Source organism: Prionailurus viverrinus, chromosome C2, assembly GCF_022837055.1.
Source record: "Prionailurus viverrinus isolate Anna chromosome C2, UM_Priviv_1.0, whole genome shotgun sequence".
NCBI classification, from domain to species: domain Eukaryota; kingdom Metazoa; phylum Chordata; class Mammalia; order Carnivora; family Felidae; genus Prionailurus; species Prionailurus viverrinus.
This window is the reverse complement of record NC_062569.1, coordinates 18,486,307-18,506,766: the sequence shown is the minus strand read 5'-3', so window position 1 is coordinate 18,506,766 and position 20,460 is coordinate 18,486,307. Positions and strand designations below refer to the sequence as shown.

General features: G+C 42.4%; 1 protein-coding gene across 5 annotated transcripts in view; it reads right to left on the bottom strand.

The window, feature by feature from the left end:
- Nucleotides 1–20,460, bottom strand: part of NKIRAS1 (NFKB inhibitor interacting Ras like 1) — a 47,758-nt gene that overhangs the window by 9,433 nt on the left and 17,865 nt on the right. For 4 of the 5 annotated variants that reach the window (XM_047874525.1, XM_047874526.1, XM_047874523.1 and 1 more), the window contains exon 3: nt 6,857–7,098. In XM_047874525.1, the coding sequence (XP_047730481.1) occupies nt 6,857–7,098 (242 nt within the window). Of the gene's footprint in view, nt 1–6,856; nt 7,099–10,206; nt 10,277–20,460 lie in introns of those variants that run through there. The other variant, XM_047874524.1, reaches the window with a different exon arrangement.

The window sequence follows — 20,460 nt, the reverse complement described above, 5'->3', positions numbered from 1 at the left end:
GTAAGGCAATCAATCATGCACTTAAGCTTTAAATGCTTAATGCACACCATGCAATTTCAGACCACCAGTACACAGCAGTCGCAAGGCAGTCAAAGCACAGTGGGGAGGGGAAGGGAGATGATACCCAATTTTCAGACCCTTGACTGTAAAGACAATAAAACAAGATAATGAAAGGTAGAAGAGGAGCAGTAAGAATTGTTAGAGAAGGTACCTCTAAGGAACAGCTTTGAACTAGGACATTTAAGCCACTGCTGTGTTTCTGCCTCAAAGCTGAGTGGGCTCCCTGCGCTCCAGTTAGACTATGCCTTCCTGGTAGGATGGAACAGCAGGCCCTAGAGCTTTGGGGTTTTGGTAAGTCTCCTACTCTTTCATTTCTCAACAGGATCTGTCCCTTCAGGCCCTCCTGTCATTCTTCATCACCCAGATTTTCATCTTCACATGTATCTCCTAGTCTGACCTCCCATCTCCCTCTCCTGTCCAGTTGTAGAAACTGTTGCATGTCGCCCCGGATTTTAACGAAGTCTCCCTCCTCCATTCCCATCTCTGCTTTCAATGTTCCCGTCACCCTGCCTACTTGAAACAGTACTCTCACCACCATGGGGGGCACAGGGGATGTAAAGGGTATCCTCCTTATCCCTCACTGCTGTCTCCAATAAAGTCCTTCCCGAAGAACCCTGAAAGTGAAGGCTGGTGTTACTAGTCTGTACTATCGACTGCCTGTTTCCCACCCCCACCTTGTTGCTACTCATTACAGAACTGGCCCACTGTCACTCCCACACCACTTTTATTGTAATTCCTAGTGACTCACTAGCCACATGGATGACCCTTCCAGTAGCCTTCTCTCTCCATTCCTTGACTTCTCCAAATAGCCTAACCATCCTCCTGACTTTGGCCATCCACTCCTCTACACATCCTAGCTCTTGCCATTATAATCACTCCCCTTCGTGGTCTTTAATTCCAGGAATCCCAATCTCACTCTACGTTTCTAGTTCGTGCCTTACACCCTAACTGCAACAATCCTAAACACCAGAAGGATCTACAGTCCACTGGCTCTCCCACCTTTATCACTGTTCTTCAACCCTTCTCCTGTCCTCAGTTCCCGGCCCAGCTTACATCATCATCCCATTGTATTCTCTTGGTCAACAACCCCCATCCTAAATGTAACTTTTTTAAAGTTTTTTTTTTTTAATGTTTTATTTATTTTTGGGAGAAACAGAGAGTGAGAGAAGGGGAGGGGCAGAGAAAAAGGGAGACAGAGCATGAGCAGGGGAGGGGCAGAGAGAGGGGGAGACACAGAATCCAAAACAGGCTCCAGGCTCTGAACTGTCAGCACAGAGCCCAATGCGAGGCTCAAACTCACAAGCCATGAGATCACGACCTGAGCCGAAGTCGGATGCTCAACCGACTGAGCCACCCAGACGCCCCTAAATGTAACTCTTAACTGAACTGTGCCTATACCACATGGAGAGAAAAAGCAGCTCTGCTGACTGGTCCCAATTCATAACCACTGACTTTAAGTGAGCTGGTGTTCTCTTGTAAATATATTAATATTCCATCCATATATTCGGCAACTAGACAACAGCTCCTACCTTGGCTCTCTTCTCCAGCCTCCAACATCTCTGCCTTCCCACACCTTACTCTCAGCTGATGTCTATACTATTTCAGTAAGAAGACAGAAGCAATTAAAGGAACTTTCACTTGCATCCACCAACACATCTAATAACCTACCATCTAGACTCCATCCTCTTTACCCTGGACAAGATGTCACTACAGCAATTAACCCCCTCTCCTATATCATCCATTTTCTCCTCTCTATTGAAGCATTCCATTGGCATATGAACACTAGCTCTCATCTGGGGAGGGGGGAAAAAGCCCTCTTTTACACATACTTCTCCAGCTCCTCTGTTCCCCTTTATAGGACAAGATATTTACCCTTGACTAAAAATTCTCAAAGAGCTATCTTTGCTGTGTCCAGTTCTTATATCCAGTCCAATCAAATTTCATCTGTTTTGCTGTAACTGTTAATAAGACGTCCCAAGTTAACTAAAGGCTGGCCACTTCTGTGTCTTCAGCTTTTCTGACCTATCTGCACCATGACATGACATGGTTTGGTCACTCCCTACTTTTTGTTTTATTTATTTTGTTTACTACTTATTTTGAGAGAGGGAGAGCGTGAACTGGGGAGGGGCAGAGAGACGGAGACAGAATCACAAGCAGAGTTCCAAGCAGGCTCTGCACTGTCAGTGCAGAGCCTGAAGCAGGGCCTGAACTCCTGACGATGAGTTCATGACCTGAGCCGAGATCAAGAGTTGGACACTTAACTGACTGAGACACCCAGGCAACCCTCCCTACTTTTTAAAGTGCTGACGTTCCCTTGCCTTCTGAGACATCATATCTCTTGGTTTTTCTATCTCACTGGCCACTTCTTAGACTCCCTTGTTGGTTTCTTCTCAACTCTCCAACTGGTAACTGTTTTAAGTGCTCCAGAACAATTACATTTCACAAAACTTGCTTCTCACCTTGTCCCCTATGTCGTCTACTGTCAACACAGCAGCCAAAGTGAATATTTTAAAACAAGTCAAAAGATGCTTAGCCTTCCTTATTCATATTAAGGAAAATGAAATAAAGTACCATCTTCACCCAGAAGTTTTTTTTTAAGTTTATTTATTTTGAGAGAGAGAAAGAGAAAGCAAATAGCCCAAGCAGGATCTGCACTGTCAGTGGCACAGGGCTCAAACTCATGAACAGTGAGATCATGACTTGAGCTGAAATCAAGAGTTAGATGCTTAACTAACTGACTGAGCCACCCAGTGTCTCTCACCCAGAAGATTCACAGGATCCACAAGCACACACTGTTGTCAAGACTGCAAAACCGGCATTTTCATACCATTGATATGGAAAGTCATTTAGCAATGTATCTTTTGATTCAAGAGCTCCATTTCAGCTGATCTTACAACTATACCCTAAAGCGTACAAACTAATAAGCGTGAGACATTGTTCACTGTACCATAGTTCATAATAGCAAATGATTATAAAATAGCCCCAAGTGTCCACCAATTTCGAACTGGTTAAATAAGTATGATCTATCACACAATGAGTATCCATCAGTTTAAAAAAAAAAAAAAAAAGGAATCTTGAGTACTGAGATGGAAAGGACTCCAAGATACATTACATGAAAAATGCAAGGTGCAGAACATTATGCTATCTTTGGGGTAAGAAGGTCGGGGAGGGGATTATATGTATGTTCCTATTTACTTGTATTTATATAAAGAAACGTTGAGGGGCACCTGGGTGGCTCAGTGGGTTAAGCATCTGACTTCAGCTCAGGCCTGCTCTCATGGTCTGTGAGTTTAAGCCCTGCATGAGGCTCTGTGCTGACAACTCAGAGCCTGGAGCCTGCTTCAGATTTGTGTCTCCCTCTCTCTCTCTCTGTCCCTCCCCCGCTCACACTCTGTTTCTCTCTCTCTCAAAAATAAACAATGAAACATTTAAAAAAGAAAGAAAAAAGAAATGCTAGAAGGAAGCCCCAAACAAGTGGTAAAATACTTAAAAAGCATACTTGAGGGATGCCTGGCTGGTTCAGTGGAGCATGCGACTCTTGATCTCGGGGTCATGAGTTCAAGCCACACATTGGGCATAGAGTTTACAATGAATGAATGAATGAATGAATGAATGAATGAAGAGCATGCTTGAGATAAAGGAACTTGATGATTGAGGACAGAAGTGGGAAACTAGAGCTCACAATGGCCCTTTTTATAGATCATTTTTATTTCTGAACCATGAGCAAACGTGACCTATTCAACTTTTTAAATCAAACATGAAAATAAATAAATGCAACCTGAGCAAGATAGGTCTTTCCTTTGCTCAAAACCAATGGCTTGTGATGCAAAGTGTTGCCCTCATCTCCTCCCATACTCCTCCTAGCCCACTCTGGCCTCACAGCTGTTCCTGAACATAACATGCAAACTTCTCCAGACCCTAGCACCAGCTAGTGCCTCCACTTGGAGCACTCCTCCTCCAGATGGGCTTGGCTTCCTCTCTCACTTCCTCCAAATCTCTGCTAAAAGTCACCTTATCAGGGAGGCCTTCCCAGATCACCTTACAGAAAATAGTACCCTTGCATCCCACTCATTGTCTTTCTCCCACTCCCAAATCAGAAGTTTTATGGGAACAGGAACTCTGTTTTGCTGCCTATTGTATTCCCTGCGCCTTACCTAAAACAATGGCAGGCACACAGTAGTTGTTCAGTAAGCATTCACTGAATGAATGTCTTTTGTTTTAAGTTTATTTATTTGAGACAGAGGTAGTGCCAGTGGGGGAGGGGCAGAGAGAGAGGAAGACAGAGAATCCCAGGCAGGCTCACACTGTCAGCCAGGGCAGAGGCCAAGCCAGAGCCCAAAAGGCAGGGGGCTCAAACTCACAAAACCCTGAGATCATGACCTGAGCTGAAACCAAGAGTCAGATCTTTAACCGACTGTACCATGCAGGTGCCCCTGTATGTGTTTCTTAAAGCTCCCTAACAACCATCTGAGAAAGGTACTATTATTATCCCTATTTTATGGTTAAGGAAACTGAGGCAGTAAGTTGAGAAGCAGAGCCAAGATTCAAGTATCAAATAGGAGTGCACATTGAGCCACTCTTTCAACTTCCGGAGGGCAGGGAGGAGAATATGAAGGATACCGCAGAAAAAAAGTAACAATTTATCTGTTTAGATGGGAAAAATGGGAAACAGGTGTGAGGACAGCATTCCTTAGATGCCTCTATGTCTTTTGAAAACTGAACCTAGTGATTATGATCTATTCACAAAGCAAGTAAGTATTCAAAACAATAAAATAATCAACCCAGATGTCCTTCAACAAGTGAATGGTTAAACAAACTTTGGTACATAAACATCCTGGAACATCACTCAGCAATAAGAAGGAATGAACTACTTACTGATACATGCAATAACTTGGACGACCCTCCAAGAGAACTATGCTGAGTGAAAAAGGCTGATACCAAAAAGTTACATACATATCATTCCATCTATGTTAACACTCTTAAAATGACAAGGTTATAGAAATGGAAAACAGATTAGTCAGGGATTAAGAGGGGGTGGGGATGGGAAGAAAGTGGGTGTGACAAAAAAGGATAACAGGAGGGATCCTTGCAGTGATGCAAACGTTCTGTATCTTGACTGCATAAACGGTAACTAGTTTTTGGGAATGCGAGCTGGTGCAGCCACTCTGGAAAATAGTATGGAGGTTCCTCAAAAAACTAAAAGTAGAACAACCCTACGACCCAGCAATTGCACTACAAGGTATTTATCCAAGGGATACAGGTGTGCTGTTTCGAAGGGACACATGCACCCCCATGTTTATAGCAGCACTATCAGCAATAGCCACAGCATGGAAAGAGCCCATATGTCCGTCGACAGATGAATGGATAAAGGTGTGGTATATACACATACAATGGAGTATTACTCAGCAATCAAAAAGAATGAAATCTTGCCATTCGCAACTACGTGAATGGAACTGGAGGGTATTATGCTAAGTGCAAATAGTCAGAGAAAGACAAAAATCGTATGACTTCACTCATATCAGGACTTTAAGAGACAAAACAGATGAACATAAGGGAAGGGAAACAAAAATAATATAAGAACAGGGAGGGGAACAAAACAGAAGAGACTCATAAATAGGAGAACAAACAGGGTTACTGGAGGGGGTGTGGGAGGGGGGATGGGCTAAATGGGTAAGGGGCACTAAAGAATCTACTCCTGAAATCACTGTTGCACTATATGCTAACTAATTTGGATGTAAATTTTAAAACATAAATAAATGAAATTAAAATTAAATAAATAAATGCTAACTAGTTTTATACAACATTAGCATTAGGGGAACTGTGTCACGGATCTCTATAATTTTGGGGTTTTTTGTTTTCAATTTTTTTTTAATGTGTATTTATTTTTGAGAGAGAGAGCACAAACGGGGGAGAGGCAGAGAGAGAGAGGGAGACACAGAATCTGAAGGAGGGTCTAGGCTCTGAGTTGTCAGCACAGAGCTTGACATGGGGCTCGAACTCACGGACCACGATCATGACCTGAGCTGAAGTTGGATGCTCAGCTGACTAAGCCACCCAGATGCCCTGGATCTCTATTATTTCTTAAAATTTCTAGGTTAAGAACATCTGGCCAGTGCTGCTAACATTATATGGTTCCTTAGATGATAAGGAGTCAGCTAAGTGAAGATATGGAGAAAAATCTACCTGCAGATAAGAGTTCCAGGGAGGGGAACCAGCAACTGATTAACAAGGACTTAACAGAGAAACAAAATCATCATGTTGAAAAAAACAAAAAGTAGACCAGTGTCCCCGGAGTGCAGTAACAGGAACAAAATGATAAAGATGAAAAGGATACACGTAAGCCAGACCTTGGTAAGGATCTTATTCTAAACGGTAAATGAGTAGAATCCAATCTTTTTTTTCCATTTCTTTCTTCTTCCTCTTTTTTTTGTTTTGTTTTGTTTTAGTGTTTTTTTCTTTTTGTAAGGCAGAAAACAAGAATCCTATTTAGCCAATGAGACAAAGAGAGCCCTAGGAAACAGTGATTCCAAACAATATGAACTATGTAGTACTTGAGATATAGTGTCACTAAAATTCAGCCTGCACACAGTAACATGCAAAAGCAGAAAGTCAAATGCAGGTCCTGAATGAACTCATTTAATCCCGTATTTTCTGGGCTAAGAAAAAATATTATGACGATTACAGATACTATGAATACAATTTTATGCTATTAGAATATTTTAACTGCCCAAATGTCCAAGCTACAATTTAAATAGTACTGCAATTCATAGTTAACATTTTTAACAAAACTACTTACCTCTTTTTTGTCTTTAAACTTATCAATTTCTTTCTTCAGAAGCTCCACTCTTTGAAAGGATTCAAGGTTATTCACACTGTACACAAGAACAAAGCCATCAGCAAATGAAAAATAATGCTTTGGTAGCTCCACACCTTCCTGTAAGCCTCTGGTATCATAAAGATGTAACTGTTCCTTTACTCCCCGATCCGTTTCCACTGAAGCCATATATACATCTTCCATCGTTTCACAATCTTCCATTCCTAGGATTAAAAGAAATTACTCTTTTATTGAACCATTATACTGTATACCTGAAATTAACAAAACATGAAGTCCAATATACCTCAATAAAAAATTATTCTTTTTGGATAACTCAGTACCAATTGTTGGGTATTTTCTTATACTTTTATTAGTTGGCTTTCTAGAAGTTTCCCTATTTACTATATGTAAGAATCATATTTCCATTTACTAACTTCTTTAAAAGTAAAAGGTAGTTGTTATACTGAATGGACAAAGAGGTATTAAAAAATATTTCTTCTGTATAGAAATATAAGTAGAAATAAAAATTTGGCAATGACATTATTCTATATTTTATTTTTTTTAATTTAAATTTAAATTTATTTTTTTAATTATTTTTTTTAAATTTACATCCAAATTAGTTAGCATATAGTGTGACAATGATTTCAGGATCAGATTCCTTAGTGTCTCTTACCCATTTAACCCATCCCCCCTCCCACACCCCCTCCAGTAACCATTTGTTCTCCTATTTATGAGTCTCTTCTGTTTTGTCCCCCTCCCTGTTTTTATTTTTGTTTTCCTTCCCTTATGTCCATCTGTTTTGTCTCTTAAAGTCCTCCTATCAGTGAAGTCATATGCCTTTTGTCTTTCTCTAATTTCACTTAGCATAATACCCTCCAGTTCCATCCATGTAGTTGCAAATGGCAACATTTCATTCTTTTTGATTGCCAAGTAATACTCCATGTATATATATACCACACCTTCTTTATCCATTCATCCATCGATGGACATATGGGCTCTTTCCATACTTTGGCTATTGCTGATAGTGCTGCTATAAACATGGGGGCATATGTGTCCCTTCAAAACAGCACACCTGTATCCCTTGGATAAATACCTCGTAGTGCAATTGCTGGGTCGTAGGGTAGTTCTATTTTTAGTTTTTTGAGGAACCTCCATACTATTTTCCAGAGTGGCTGCACCAGCTAGCATTCCCATATATTTATTTTTAACTTTTATTTATTTTAGAGAAAGAGAATGTAGGTGGGGGGGTGGGCAGAGAGAGAGAGAGAGAGAGAGAGAGAGAGAGACAACCCCAGGCAGGCTCCACACTCAGTATGGAGCCTGATATGGAGCTCAATTCCACAACCCTGGGATCATGACCTGAGCCAAAATCAAGAGTTGGATGCTCAACAGACTGAACCACCCAGGTGCCCCACAATTATGTACTTTTTTCTTTTTAATGTTTATTTATTTTTGAGAGAGAGACAGAGCACCAACAGGGGAGGGGCAGAGAAAGAAGAAACATAGAATCTGAAGCAGGCTCCAGGCTCCAAGCTGTCAGCACAGAGCCTGACGCAGGGATCAAACCCATAAACCTCAAGATTATGACCTGAGCCAAAGTCGGATGCTTAACCAACTGAGCCACCCAGGTGCCCCCACAATTACATATTTTTAAAAAGTAACTGTTACCAAAGAACTTAGTACCAAAATTGGAGAATTTAAATGATGATTTTATTTATTTAAAAAATATTTTTTTAATGTTTCTTTTTGAGAGCGAGAGAGACAAAGCATGAGCAGGGATACAGAGAGGGAGACACAGAATCCGAAGCAGGCTCCAGGCTCTGAGCCATCAGCACGAACTCACGAACTGCAAGATCATGACCTAAGCCAAAGTCAGTTGCTTAACCGACTGAGCCACCCAGGTGCCCCTAAATGCTGATTTTAAAAGTAGCTTGAACAACTAAGTAGTTCCATTTTCTTCCCCATCAGAGCCAAAGACTGGACCTGGGGTAACTGTGCTGCCTTTTTTCTGTAAAACTTCCAGTATTTCCAGGGTCTGTTTAAGGGACTCAAAAATTGACATGTCCAGTCTAGGCCTGAGCACCAGGCTTTAGTTCCCAAATACAGAGTGGGCATTTATATATGAATGTTATGCAAGTACTTCAAGCTAACAAAACTTCTCTTTCCTCCCCATACCTGTTCCTCCTCCTTGCTTTCTCCCCTTGATCCCCATCCACCTGGGGAGTCTTCAGAGTTCTCACTGACCAAGGAAAGTGGGTGAAAGTTATTAAAAAAAAATTAGCCACTCTCTGCCTAAACACCTGCTTAATCCGTTGCCTCCTTCATTCCCATTGGTTTATCTTCACCTGAACTACTAAACTCAATAAACACCTGGTAAAAGACCTTGTATCCTTCCTAGACTTCACTGAAATGTCTAATCTGTGGATCTTTTCCTGATTATCCCCTTCCCAACTTCCTGCTTCTGCTGGGCCTTGTGATTTTATACTTAAATCTTTCCTTATCTGTCTCCTCAAAAGCTTAGAGAGTGTAAACTCTTTGAAAGCCAGGACTGGGGCTAATCTGTCTTTATAGCTCTGAGGACGAACAAAATTGACTTATAGAAAGCCCTTAGTAAATGCTTGCTGAATGAATGAATTAACTCATTTCATAACTGATGTCCTACTTTCTGTTCTCTTCTGGCCTGAGTGATCCATTCATTCATTCATTTTTTAAATGTTTTATTTTTTGAGAGAGAGAGAGGGAGAGAGCAAGAGCGCACATGCATAAGTGGGGGAAGGGCAGAGAGAGGGGGACAGAGGATCTGAAGCGGACTCTGCACTGACAGGCTGACAGCAACGAGCCCAATGCAGGCTCGAACTCATGAACCATGAGATCATGATCTGAGCTGAAGTCGGATGCTCAACGTACTGGGCCATCCAGGTGCCCTAATCATTTATTTATTTTTAAGTAGGCTTCACACCCAACATGAACCTTGAACTCCCAACCCTGAAATCAAGAGTCCAATGCTCTACTGAATGAGCCAGTACCTCTGGCCTGAGTGATCCTCTTAAAATGCAATTTCCCTCACTCCACTTGTGCAAGTTTTGTCTCTTCCAGTAGCCTAGGACATCCTTGAGAGAAACGAACCATTCTGTGTACACAGTGAGTATTCAAGAATCATTTGTTGATAAGGGAATTAAGGGAAGATGAATACTTTGTATGTTAATGAATAGTAGAAAGGCTTATAGGGTAGGTATGGTAGGGTCCCAGGAACTATCTTCATATTTAAATATGAACTATATCCATAAATAAAATCATGTAGATAACATCCTATACCAATAAAACATACATACATTACAGACATATCCTGGAAATACTGCTGGTTCCATTCCAGACCAATAAATAAAGTTGGTATCACAGTGGTGCCTGGGTGGCTCAGTTGGTTAAGCTCAGTCTTGGTTTCAGCTTAGGTCAATGATGTCACGGTTTCAGGAGTTCTGCCCTGCATCGGGCTCTGTGATGACACCATGGAGCCTGCTTGGGATTCTCAGTCTCTCTCTCTGCCCCTCCCCAACTCTCTCTCAAAATAAATAAATCAACTTAAAATAAAAATTTGAAGGGAAGGGCACCTGGGTGGCTCAGTCAGTTACACGTCCGACTTCGGCTCAGGTCATGATCTCGCGGTTCATGGGTTCAAGCCCCACATCAGGCTCTGTGCTGACAGCTCAGAGCCTGGAGACTGTTTCAGATTATGTGTCTCCCTCTCTCTCTGCCCCTCCCCTGCTAGCGCTCTCTGTCTCAAAAATAAATAAACATTAAAAAAATTTGAAGGGAAAAAAATAAAGTGAGTATCACAATAAAGTCAGTCTCATTAATTTTTTGGATTCCCCAGGGCATATAAAAGTTATGTTACATTATTGTGTGAACCAGACTAATGCCATCTTGGACAAATCTACCATGACCATTCTGTGATCTGAAGCCTTCTAGAGCAGTCTCCCTACCTCATTCTTTCTTTTTGCTGAGCCACACGCTTCACACCTAAGTACACCCTTGGGTCATAACAACCTGGATCTGCTCTGGAGACATAATTCTCAAAACATTTCTTCCCAGGTGGTCTCCCAGCCTGTACTCCTCAGCCTTTAGGACTATAAAAGCAGATCTTATGGAAGGTGGAGATGCAGAAATCTATTTGTCTTAGAGCCACCCAAGAGGGACTACTCTTCAGAAGTCCCTTTAATAAACCATTTTTTGTCAAGCTGGACTTGTTGGCCTTTTTCTTCGGTCTTATGGCTCCTCTAGCCTTTGGAAATCATTTTGCATATACTTCCCTTTCATAGAACAATTGGCAAGCCAGCCAGGAGCAGCCCAGAGACTGAAAAATGGGCAAGGAATGAAGTTTTTGTTGGGGGAAACCCTGGGGTGGGCAACCACATCGACGTGGGAAGGCATAATTGGTTTGCTTGATGCCTGTGGACTGTTGCAGGAGTACAGGGACACCCTGAAAACGCCAAATGGATTAGAGCTATTAGAAAGTCACATGACCCACTGAGGTAAGGAAGGCCACCAAGCAGTGGCTGTGGTGGGTTGGCCACTCCTCTGGGTCCTTCGGGGTGGCCAACAATGCCTAGCTAGTGGCAGAAAGGAAATAAGGCAGTTGGAAAAAGAATTACAATTGGAAAAGGAAAGGAGACTATCCACATCCCTTTTGGCTTCTAACTTGGTAGATAATATCTAAACCCAGGATACACAAATCAAGACTTCACTGTTATCACTTTGTGTGTCTTATGGGGCATAAAATGCAGTGACCTAAGATTATAGCCATCATTTGAAGCCAGACTGGGATGCTAAACCACGGAACTCATGGGAAACATTTTTTTATGCCAGTAACATAGGATGTGTTTTCAGTAGAAGGTATGAGAAATGGAGACGCTTTTTTGTTGGGGAATAAAAAAGTAATTTTGTCCTAAAAAGCATCTAATGGTCTCAAGAGAAAGAAATGACAAAATCAGAATGTAGAAAGTTGTAGAAGGTTTGTGGAAAAGAATATTTGACAAGGAATTGTGTGGTCAAGCTAAGACTAAAATGAATGTACTTTAATATCAAAAGCTGGTGCAAGATTAGAATTTGGTTTTCTCGCTGTTAAAAGGACATACAAATCTTGCGGCACCTGGGTGGCTTGGTCGGTTAAGTGTCCAGCTCTTGATCTCTGCTCAGGTCTTGATCTCAGATTTGTGAGTTCAAGTCCCAAATTGGGCTTCATGCTCAGCCCATGAAGCTGAATGAACAAATAAATAGACATACAAATCTTAAGTGTCTTCTCCAAATATAAGTGGAAAAAGCTTAAGCCATCTAGACAGGTTACCTTACCTTATTCTATCTACCAAAAAATAAATTTAGCTCCTACATTTATGAGTGAGTTTTGTACCTATTTCATGACAGTCATTTTAAAACAGAAGCTATAAAGTCTCTGTGTGTGTTCACATATATCTGTATGTATGTGTTATGTGCTATTTTCCACCTCTGGATAGTATTGCTAAAATTTGTTTTTAAAAAAAGTTTTAAGTTAGTTGGCTTAATTACAACAGGCATATCCTTAGAGTTTTCAACATCAAACAATTTAAATAATCAAATTTACTAGTTAAGTTCATGTTTATCTACTGTAGTTTGTCAGCAAAAATGACTTAGAATGATGGTTGATTTTGTCTGATGTCTCATGAAATTTTCACAGGTAATCTAGACATAATTGGTAAGAACAGATAGACTGAGTAGATAAAAAAAATTTTAGGTAGGGGTGCCTGGGTGGTTCAGTTGGTCAAGTATCCAACTTTTGATCTCGGCTCTCATGATCTCACAGTTCGTGGGTTTGAGCCCTGTGTTGGGCTCTGCACTGACAACAGGGAGCCTGCTTGGGATTTTGTCTCTCACTCTCTCTGACCCTCCCCCGCTTGCTCGCTCTCTCAAAATAAATGAATAAACTTAAGAAAAAAAAAGTTTTAGGTAAACTTTTTAATTAGTTTCCCAAATCCACTTGGTACCTTGAAACCTTAAAGTTTTGCTAAGTGATGAATTAAGTTAATTTCATCAAATATCTAGATCATTTGCTAATAAAATAATGAAACATTACTAAACACAGGTTTACCTACTTCTGGCTTATTCCAGAGGAACTAAAAGATGTGTTAATGCTATATTGAAAAGCTTAAAAGGCACAAGCTTCCAGAAATTATAAAATCATAAATTTAAATTTATATCATAAATTTAAAGAATGCTGGTATAACAGCTCACAATTGCTTACTTCTTAAGTTTTTATTAGAAATTAAGGTTTCTGAGGGTTAAAAATTCTAAATAATATATGTAATTAAAGTTATCAGAAATAAGAAGGTAGGGGCACCTGGGTGGCTCAGTCGGCTAAGCATCTGACTTCAGCTCAGGTCATGATCTCACAATTTGCGAGTTCGAGTTCCCCATCAGGCTCTGCTGACAGCTTGGAGCCTGCTTCAGATTCTGTGTCTCCCTCTCTCTCTCTGCCCCTCCCCTGCTCACACTGTCTCTCCCTCCCTCCCTCCCTCTCTCTCTAAAACAAATAAACATTAAAAAAATAAATGAAAAAAAAATAAGGTTAATCTAAAACAAAGGCACCATTAGGGTAACCCAAAAGCAAACGTGGCATGACCTACAGGCAGTGGGCATAAACTGAGAAAAGACTGCCAACCAAATGACGTTCTAGTGGCTTTATGGAAGAAATTTACTCCTGCTGAGCAATTTAGGCCACTGTCCTCCATGCCACCTCTGGAAGAAAAAAAAAAAGAAACCTAAGCCATAGATGACTTTTTTAAATTTATTTATTTACTTATTTTGAGAAAGAGAGCATACCCATGCACTCACTCCCAGGAGAGGGGCACAAAGAGAGAATCCCAAGCAAGCTCCACACTGTCAGTGTGGAGCCTGATGCAAGGCTCAAACTCACAACTGTGAGATCATGACCTGGGCCAAAATCAAGAGTCGGATGGTCAAATTACTGAGCCACCCAGGTGTCCGGCCACAGGTGACTTCTTACAGGGGCTGGGAACACCCCTGCCTGAGAGACCAGGGTTGGGACCAAGATTGCTTCCATGTGAGAGCCTAGGGGGCAACCAGAGGCCCCAAGTATAGTTCACAACTTCGTGGACACAAAAAATAAGCAAAAAGCCATGGCCTCAGTGGATATCAGAGCAGAATGCACCCTAATTCGTGGCAATCCAGAATGTCACTCAGGAACCTAGGCAGTCACTGATAATTATAGAGGGAAAAGTGTAAGGGTGATGGGCACAAGAGTGCGCTTGAGAATAAAAGCACAACTGCTCCGTATGAGGTTTTCAATTTTGCAATCAATACTGGAGACCAGATTCGGCATAGATATTCTCCTGGGAAAAAACACTACAAAACTCCGTAGGAGAATTTCACTTTCAAATTAGGGTAATTGAAACTGTCTTAAAGGGAAATTCAAATTGGGATCCTGTGTTACCCCCTCCCCAAGTTGTCAGTGTAAAGCAATACTGGTTGTTAGGAGGATTTGAGGATATATCTACCACTAAATAATCAAGCCAGCACGAAATCCCTATTATAGGGCTGTATGGCTTGTGAAGAAACCAGATGGCACCTAGAGAATGACCACTGATTATAAAGAACTAAATACATGCTGCTATCCCTAATATTTCCCAAATCGCTGAATGGTATATGGTGTAGGCTCTTACCATATGGCTTTGGATTCAGCCAACACTTTTTTTTGGTTGTTTATTTTTAAATGTTGTATTTGAGAGAGAGACAGACAGACAGACAGACAGCACAAGTGGGGGAGGGGCAGACAGAGAGAGGGAGACACAAGAATCGTAAGCAGGCTCTAGGCTCTGAGCTGTCAGTACAGAGCCCGACAAGGGGCTTGAACCCATGAACTGTGAGATCATGACCTAAGCCAAAGTCAGATGCTTAATCAGACTGAGCCACTCAGGCACCCCTATTTATTTTTTAGACAGAGAGAGAGAGAGAGAGATCACACAAGTGGGGAAGAGGCAGAGAGAAGGAGAGACAGAATCCTAAGCAGGCTCCACACATCAGCGCAGAGCCCGATGTAGGGGTCCAACTCACAAACCACGAGATCATGACCTGAGCCGAGATCAAGAGTCAGATACTTAACCAAATGCAGCAGTCAGGTGCCCTAGCCAACACTTTTAGTATTCCTTCACATCCCGAGTCACATGGGATGGTTGACGATGGGCATTCTGGGTATTGCCACAAGGATATTTGCACAGCCCCACTATCTCTCATGGTAGGACTACTCATATTTTGTCTTTATATCGACCACTATTCACAGTTAAAAGGTTTCATTGTATCAATGATGTCACTCTAACTTCTGAAAACTTCTGTTACAGTCTTACTGAACAATCTCTACACTCATGTGAACAAGCAAGGATGTGCCATCAATCCACAGAAAAAGTATAAGGCCCTGGACCAGCCGTAAAGTTCTGGCAGGTTACTTGGTCAGGTTAAGGCTTCTTATACTGGGCTCTGTGACTGACAAGATTCAATAATTTCCCATCTCTAAGACATTAAGCAACTGCAAGTGTTCCCAGTGGGGTACTGGAGGGCCTCTAGCCCAATTTAGCAAAATGCCTGCACTCTCTATACCATCTGGCAAAAAAGGAAGCCCACTGGCATCGGGTAGAACATCAAGCTGGCTTTGACCAAGCTCTTAGTTGTTCAAGCACAGGCCACAAGAAATTACTTTACTAGTATTTCCATGACCCTAAATGTGACCACTAAATGGGATGAGTTGGGCATTTTGGCAGCATGGGAAGTTAACCGTTGAACTTTGGGTCACAACTCTGCAAGGGAATAAAGATACAATATTTTCCTATTGAACAAGTATGGGGGGGTCTATAAGGCCCTTCAGCAAGTGGAGCCCTTAACTGCCACTCTTCCAGTAACTGTCCAACTGGGTTGCCTATAAAGGGAGGCTAGATGGTACATTCACAAGAATGAAACTGCCATAACACAAGCCCCTACATTGCAAAAATGGCATGCTTACCTACAGCAACAGAGTGTCCACCCCACTGGTCCCCTAGGAGCTGAATTACATGGTATCTTGGAGCCAGTAGAATATGAAACCTTTAATGATCCCCCAAGAGCCTCCTACAGAGAGACTGCCAGACAAGTAAAGGAAAGCACAAAACTTATTCCTGAAGCTGTTTGGTGTATGGGTGGCTCCCCTACAAGGAATCCCAGTCACTGAGCTACGGTAGCAATCCAACCTGACTGATACTATCCTGTTTGAGACTGGAGATAATAAAGGCAGCCAAAGGGCTGAACTGAGAGCTGCCTGGATGGTATGTATGCATGAATCTTGACCCCTTACCCTCTGCATGGATAGCCGGGCTGTCTATAAAGGCCCAATGAGCTCGGGATGAATGGAAAATTTTATAGAAACCATTATAGGGGGGGTTATGGAAGGATATGTGGAATATAGGACCCTGCTGCCTCCCAAACTATTTTCCATGTCTCAGCACATAGGCCTGTCTCACCCACTAGGAATACTGAGGCAGACACCTCAGCAAAAACCATGGGCCTTACCTCCATACAAAGTTCAGAATTGGCCCTATGTATTTATAAACACACTGGGCATTGCAGTGCTAAAGTGGGTTGGAACCTAGCAAAGGGAGCTGGCATGCCCCTTTGCTATATTGACATACTAGCAGCCATCAGTAACTGACTGATATGCTCCCATGAGACCTAGGACAGTTCCACACACAGGACACATACATTATGTGATCCAAGTGGTTTTAGACTGCCAAATTGGTTGTATTAGCCGTCTACCCATGAATCAAGGGAAAAACAACACTCTAACTTGTGTGGATACAGCCACTGGACTCAGGTAAGCCCTTCCCTATAAAAGGGCCAATCAAAATGCCACCATCGGGGCGCCTGGGTGGCTTAGTCAGTTGAGTGTCTGAACTCAGCTCAGGTCATGATCTCACTGTGAGTTAGAGCCCCCACATTAGGCTCACTGCTGTCAGCAGAGAGCCCACTTTGGATCCCTCCCTCTCTCTGCCCCTCCCATGCTCACACTCTCTCTCAAAAATAAAAAATAAACATTTTTTTTAATGCCACCATCAATGCCCTAGAACTCAGTGTCATGTACAGATATCCTCGAAGGATAGATTGTGATAGGGGAACACATTTCACTGGACAGGATATGTAGGACTGGGCTCATGAAAATATACATTGAAAAGATGCTCAACATCGTTCCTCATCAGGGAAATTCAAATCAAAACCACACTGAGATACCACCTCACGCCAGTCAGAGTGGCTAAAATGAACAAATCAGGAGACTATAGATGCTGGAGAGGATGTGGAGAAACAAGAACCCTCTTGCACTGTTGGTGGGAATACTGGTGCAGCCGCTCTGGAAAACAGTGTGGAGGTTCCTCAAAAAATTAAAAATACACCTACCCTTTGACCCAGCAATAGCACTACTACGAATTTACCCAAGGGATACAGGAATAGTGATGCACAGGGGCACATGTACCCCAATGTTTATAGCAACACTTTCAACAATAGCCAACTTATGGAAAGAGCCTAAATGTCCATCAACTGATGAATGGATAAGAAGTTGTGGTTTATATACACAATGGAATACTACTTGGCAATGAGAAAGAATGAAATATGGCCTCTTGTAGCAACGTGGATGGAACTGCAGAGTGTTATGCTAAGTGAAATAAGTCATACAGAGAAAGACAGATACCTTATGTTTTCACTCTTATGTGGATCATGAGAAACTTAACAGAAGACCATGGGAGAGGGGAAGGGGGGGGATAAAGAGAGGGAGGGAGGCAAACCATAAGAGACTCTTAAAATCTGATACTGAGAGTTGAAGGGGGGTGGGAGGGAGGGAGGGTGGGTGATGGGCATTGAGGAGGGCACCTGTTGGAAGGAGCACTGGGTGTTGTATGCAAACCAATTTGACAATAAATTTCATATTTAAAAATAAATAAATAAATTAGGTTAAAAATATATATATACATTGGTGGTTTCATTTACCCTACAATCCACATACCACCAGGCTAACTGAAAGAAGAATGGCTTTTTTTTTAAGTAGGCTCCATGCCTGGCACAGAGCCTAATGCAAGGCTTAAACTCACAACCCCTTAGATCAAGACCTGGCCAAAGTCGAGAGTCAGACGGTCAGATGCTTAAGTGACTGAGCCCCCCAGGCACCCCTCGAATGGCCTTCTTAAAGCTCAACTCAGAACTCTCTTACAGATACCACAGTTGCATGGATGGACAAGCCTTGCCAGAAGCCACACACTTGTTAAATTTGACAGAGACTAGCTGTAGCACCACCCCATACTCATGGTTAGGTACCAAAACCAGCATGCCTAGGGCTAGTGCCATCCAGAAAATGAGGCCTGAGAGGCTGGTTGCTGAGTTCACAGCAGCCCAGAGACAACTGTGGCTCCAGACTGCTCAGCCCATCCTCCTGGGCAAAGGGACGCTTGAACGGGGTTAGAATGACAACGTTCCCCAGAATGGATAGGCTATTTCTTATTAGAGTGTGAGAAATGTCTCAGACAGCTGAAGCGGTCCCTGTTGATCCTACTGGAGCTGGGGCCAAAACAGTCAATATAACAAATTCCAGACAGGCACTGTTACCGAAAGGCACTCTAGTTAGTTACCTAACATGGTTGTTTGCAGCACCTTGAATTTTACATGTACAGATAGACTCTTTGGCCCTTGGGCAACATGTCTGATAGGTCCCTCCTGTTCATGCACCTCAGGCCACCTCTGTGCTCCTGACAAAGGGCAAAGGTACTAGAATCTTCTCAATAGAGGGAGAGGATCTCCCCAGACAAGTACCTACTAAACATTTATTCTTTTATCCTTAGCCTGCTGCTTCTCTTGTCCTGGTGAAGGAAACCCTTTTCTACAATGGACATGGACATACATGGACAGTTTACAATGGGATTCATGCTATATATGTGGTTTGCTCCCCTTTCATAGGTCTCTTCTGTTGCTGTTTGCTGCTGTGGTTTAGGTCTTCAACTTGAACACAGTCTGGTAAAGAAACCTACTGCCAAGAGCCCCTCTCTGATGGCTCAGGGAATACTGCAAAAGAGGTGGGCATGGGAGATTATAAGAGCCAGACTGGAGAGGCGCAAGGTGTGAACCAAATTAACACCATCTTGGACAAATCTGCCATGATGACTGCTCTGTGATCTGAAGCCTTCTTAAGCACAGTCCTCCCCACCCCCCACGCACACTTTTTCTGTTTAACCATATCCTTGGGGCTAACGTCCTTGATCTACTCTGGAGATACTACTATGATTCTCAAACATTTCTTCCCAGGTGGTCTCCCAGCCTGTACTCCTCAGCCGCTAGGGTCTTATGGGAGGTGGGGGTTATGGGAAAGCAGGTCTTATGGGAGGTGGGGTTGCAGAGACCTACTTGTAGCTACCCAAGACACATTTCTGTCTGCTAGTCCCTTTAGTAAACAATTTCTTGTCAAGCTGAACTTGTTGGCCTTTTTCTTCAGTCTTCTGTCTCCTTTGGCCTTTGGAGATCATTGTGCATATACAGTTCTCTCCCTTTCAGAGAACTGTACAATGGTCAATTAAGCGTGCAATAGCATTATGTCTAAAAGAAATTTACACTTTAAAAAATACTTTCTTGCTAAAAAATGCTAACCATCACCATTACAGCTCAGGGAGCTGTAATCTTTTTGCTGGTGGAGTGTTTCGCCTCAATGTTTATGGCTGCTGACTGATCAGTGTGCTAAAGGCTGGGGTGGCTGTGACAATTTCTTGAAATAAGACAACAATGAAGTATACCACATCAAATGACTCTTCCTTTCACAAAGAGTTTTTCTGTAGCATGCAATGCTGTTTGATAGCATTTTACCCACAGCAGAACTTCTTACAAAAATTGGAGTCAGTCTGGGGCACCTGGCTGGCCCAGTTGGTAGAGCATGCGACTCTTGATCGCAGGATTGTAGGTTCGAGCCCCATGTTGGGTATAGAGATTACATAAAAATAAAATCTTTTTTTTTTAATTTTTTTTCAATGTTTATTTATTTTTTGGGACAGAGAGAGACAGAGCATGAATGGGGGAGGGGCAGAGAGAGAGGGAGACACAGAATTGGAAACAGGCTCCAGGCTCCGAGCCATCAGCCCAGAGCCTGACGCGGGGCTCGAACTCACGGACCGCAAGATCGTGACCTGGCTGAAGTCGGACGCTTAACCGACTGCGCCACCCAGGCGCCCCGTACATAAAAATAAAATCTTAAAAAAAAAAAAAAAAAAAGAGACAGACAGACAGACACACACACACACACACACACACACACACACACACACAAATTGGAGTCATTCCCCTCAAACCTTGTTTTTAAGCTGTGTTTTGTTTTTAAAATTTTAACATTTATTTTTGAAGGGGAGAGACAGACAGACAGACAGACAGATAGTACATGAGCGGGGGAGGGACAGAGAGAGAGGGAGATACAGAATCCAAAGCAGGCTCCAAGCTGTCCGCATGGAGCCTGACACAGGACTGGAACTACGAGCTGTGAGATCATGACCTGA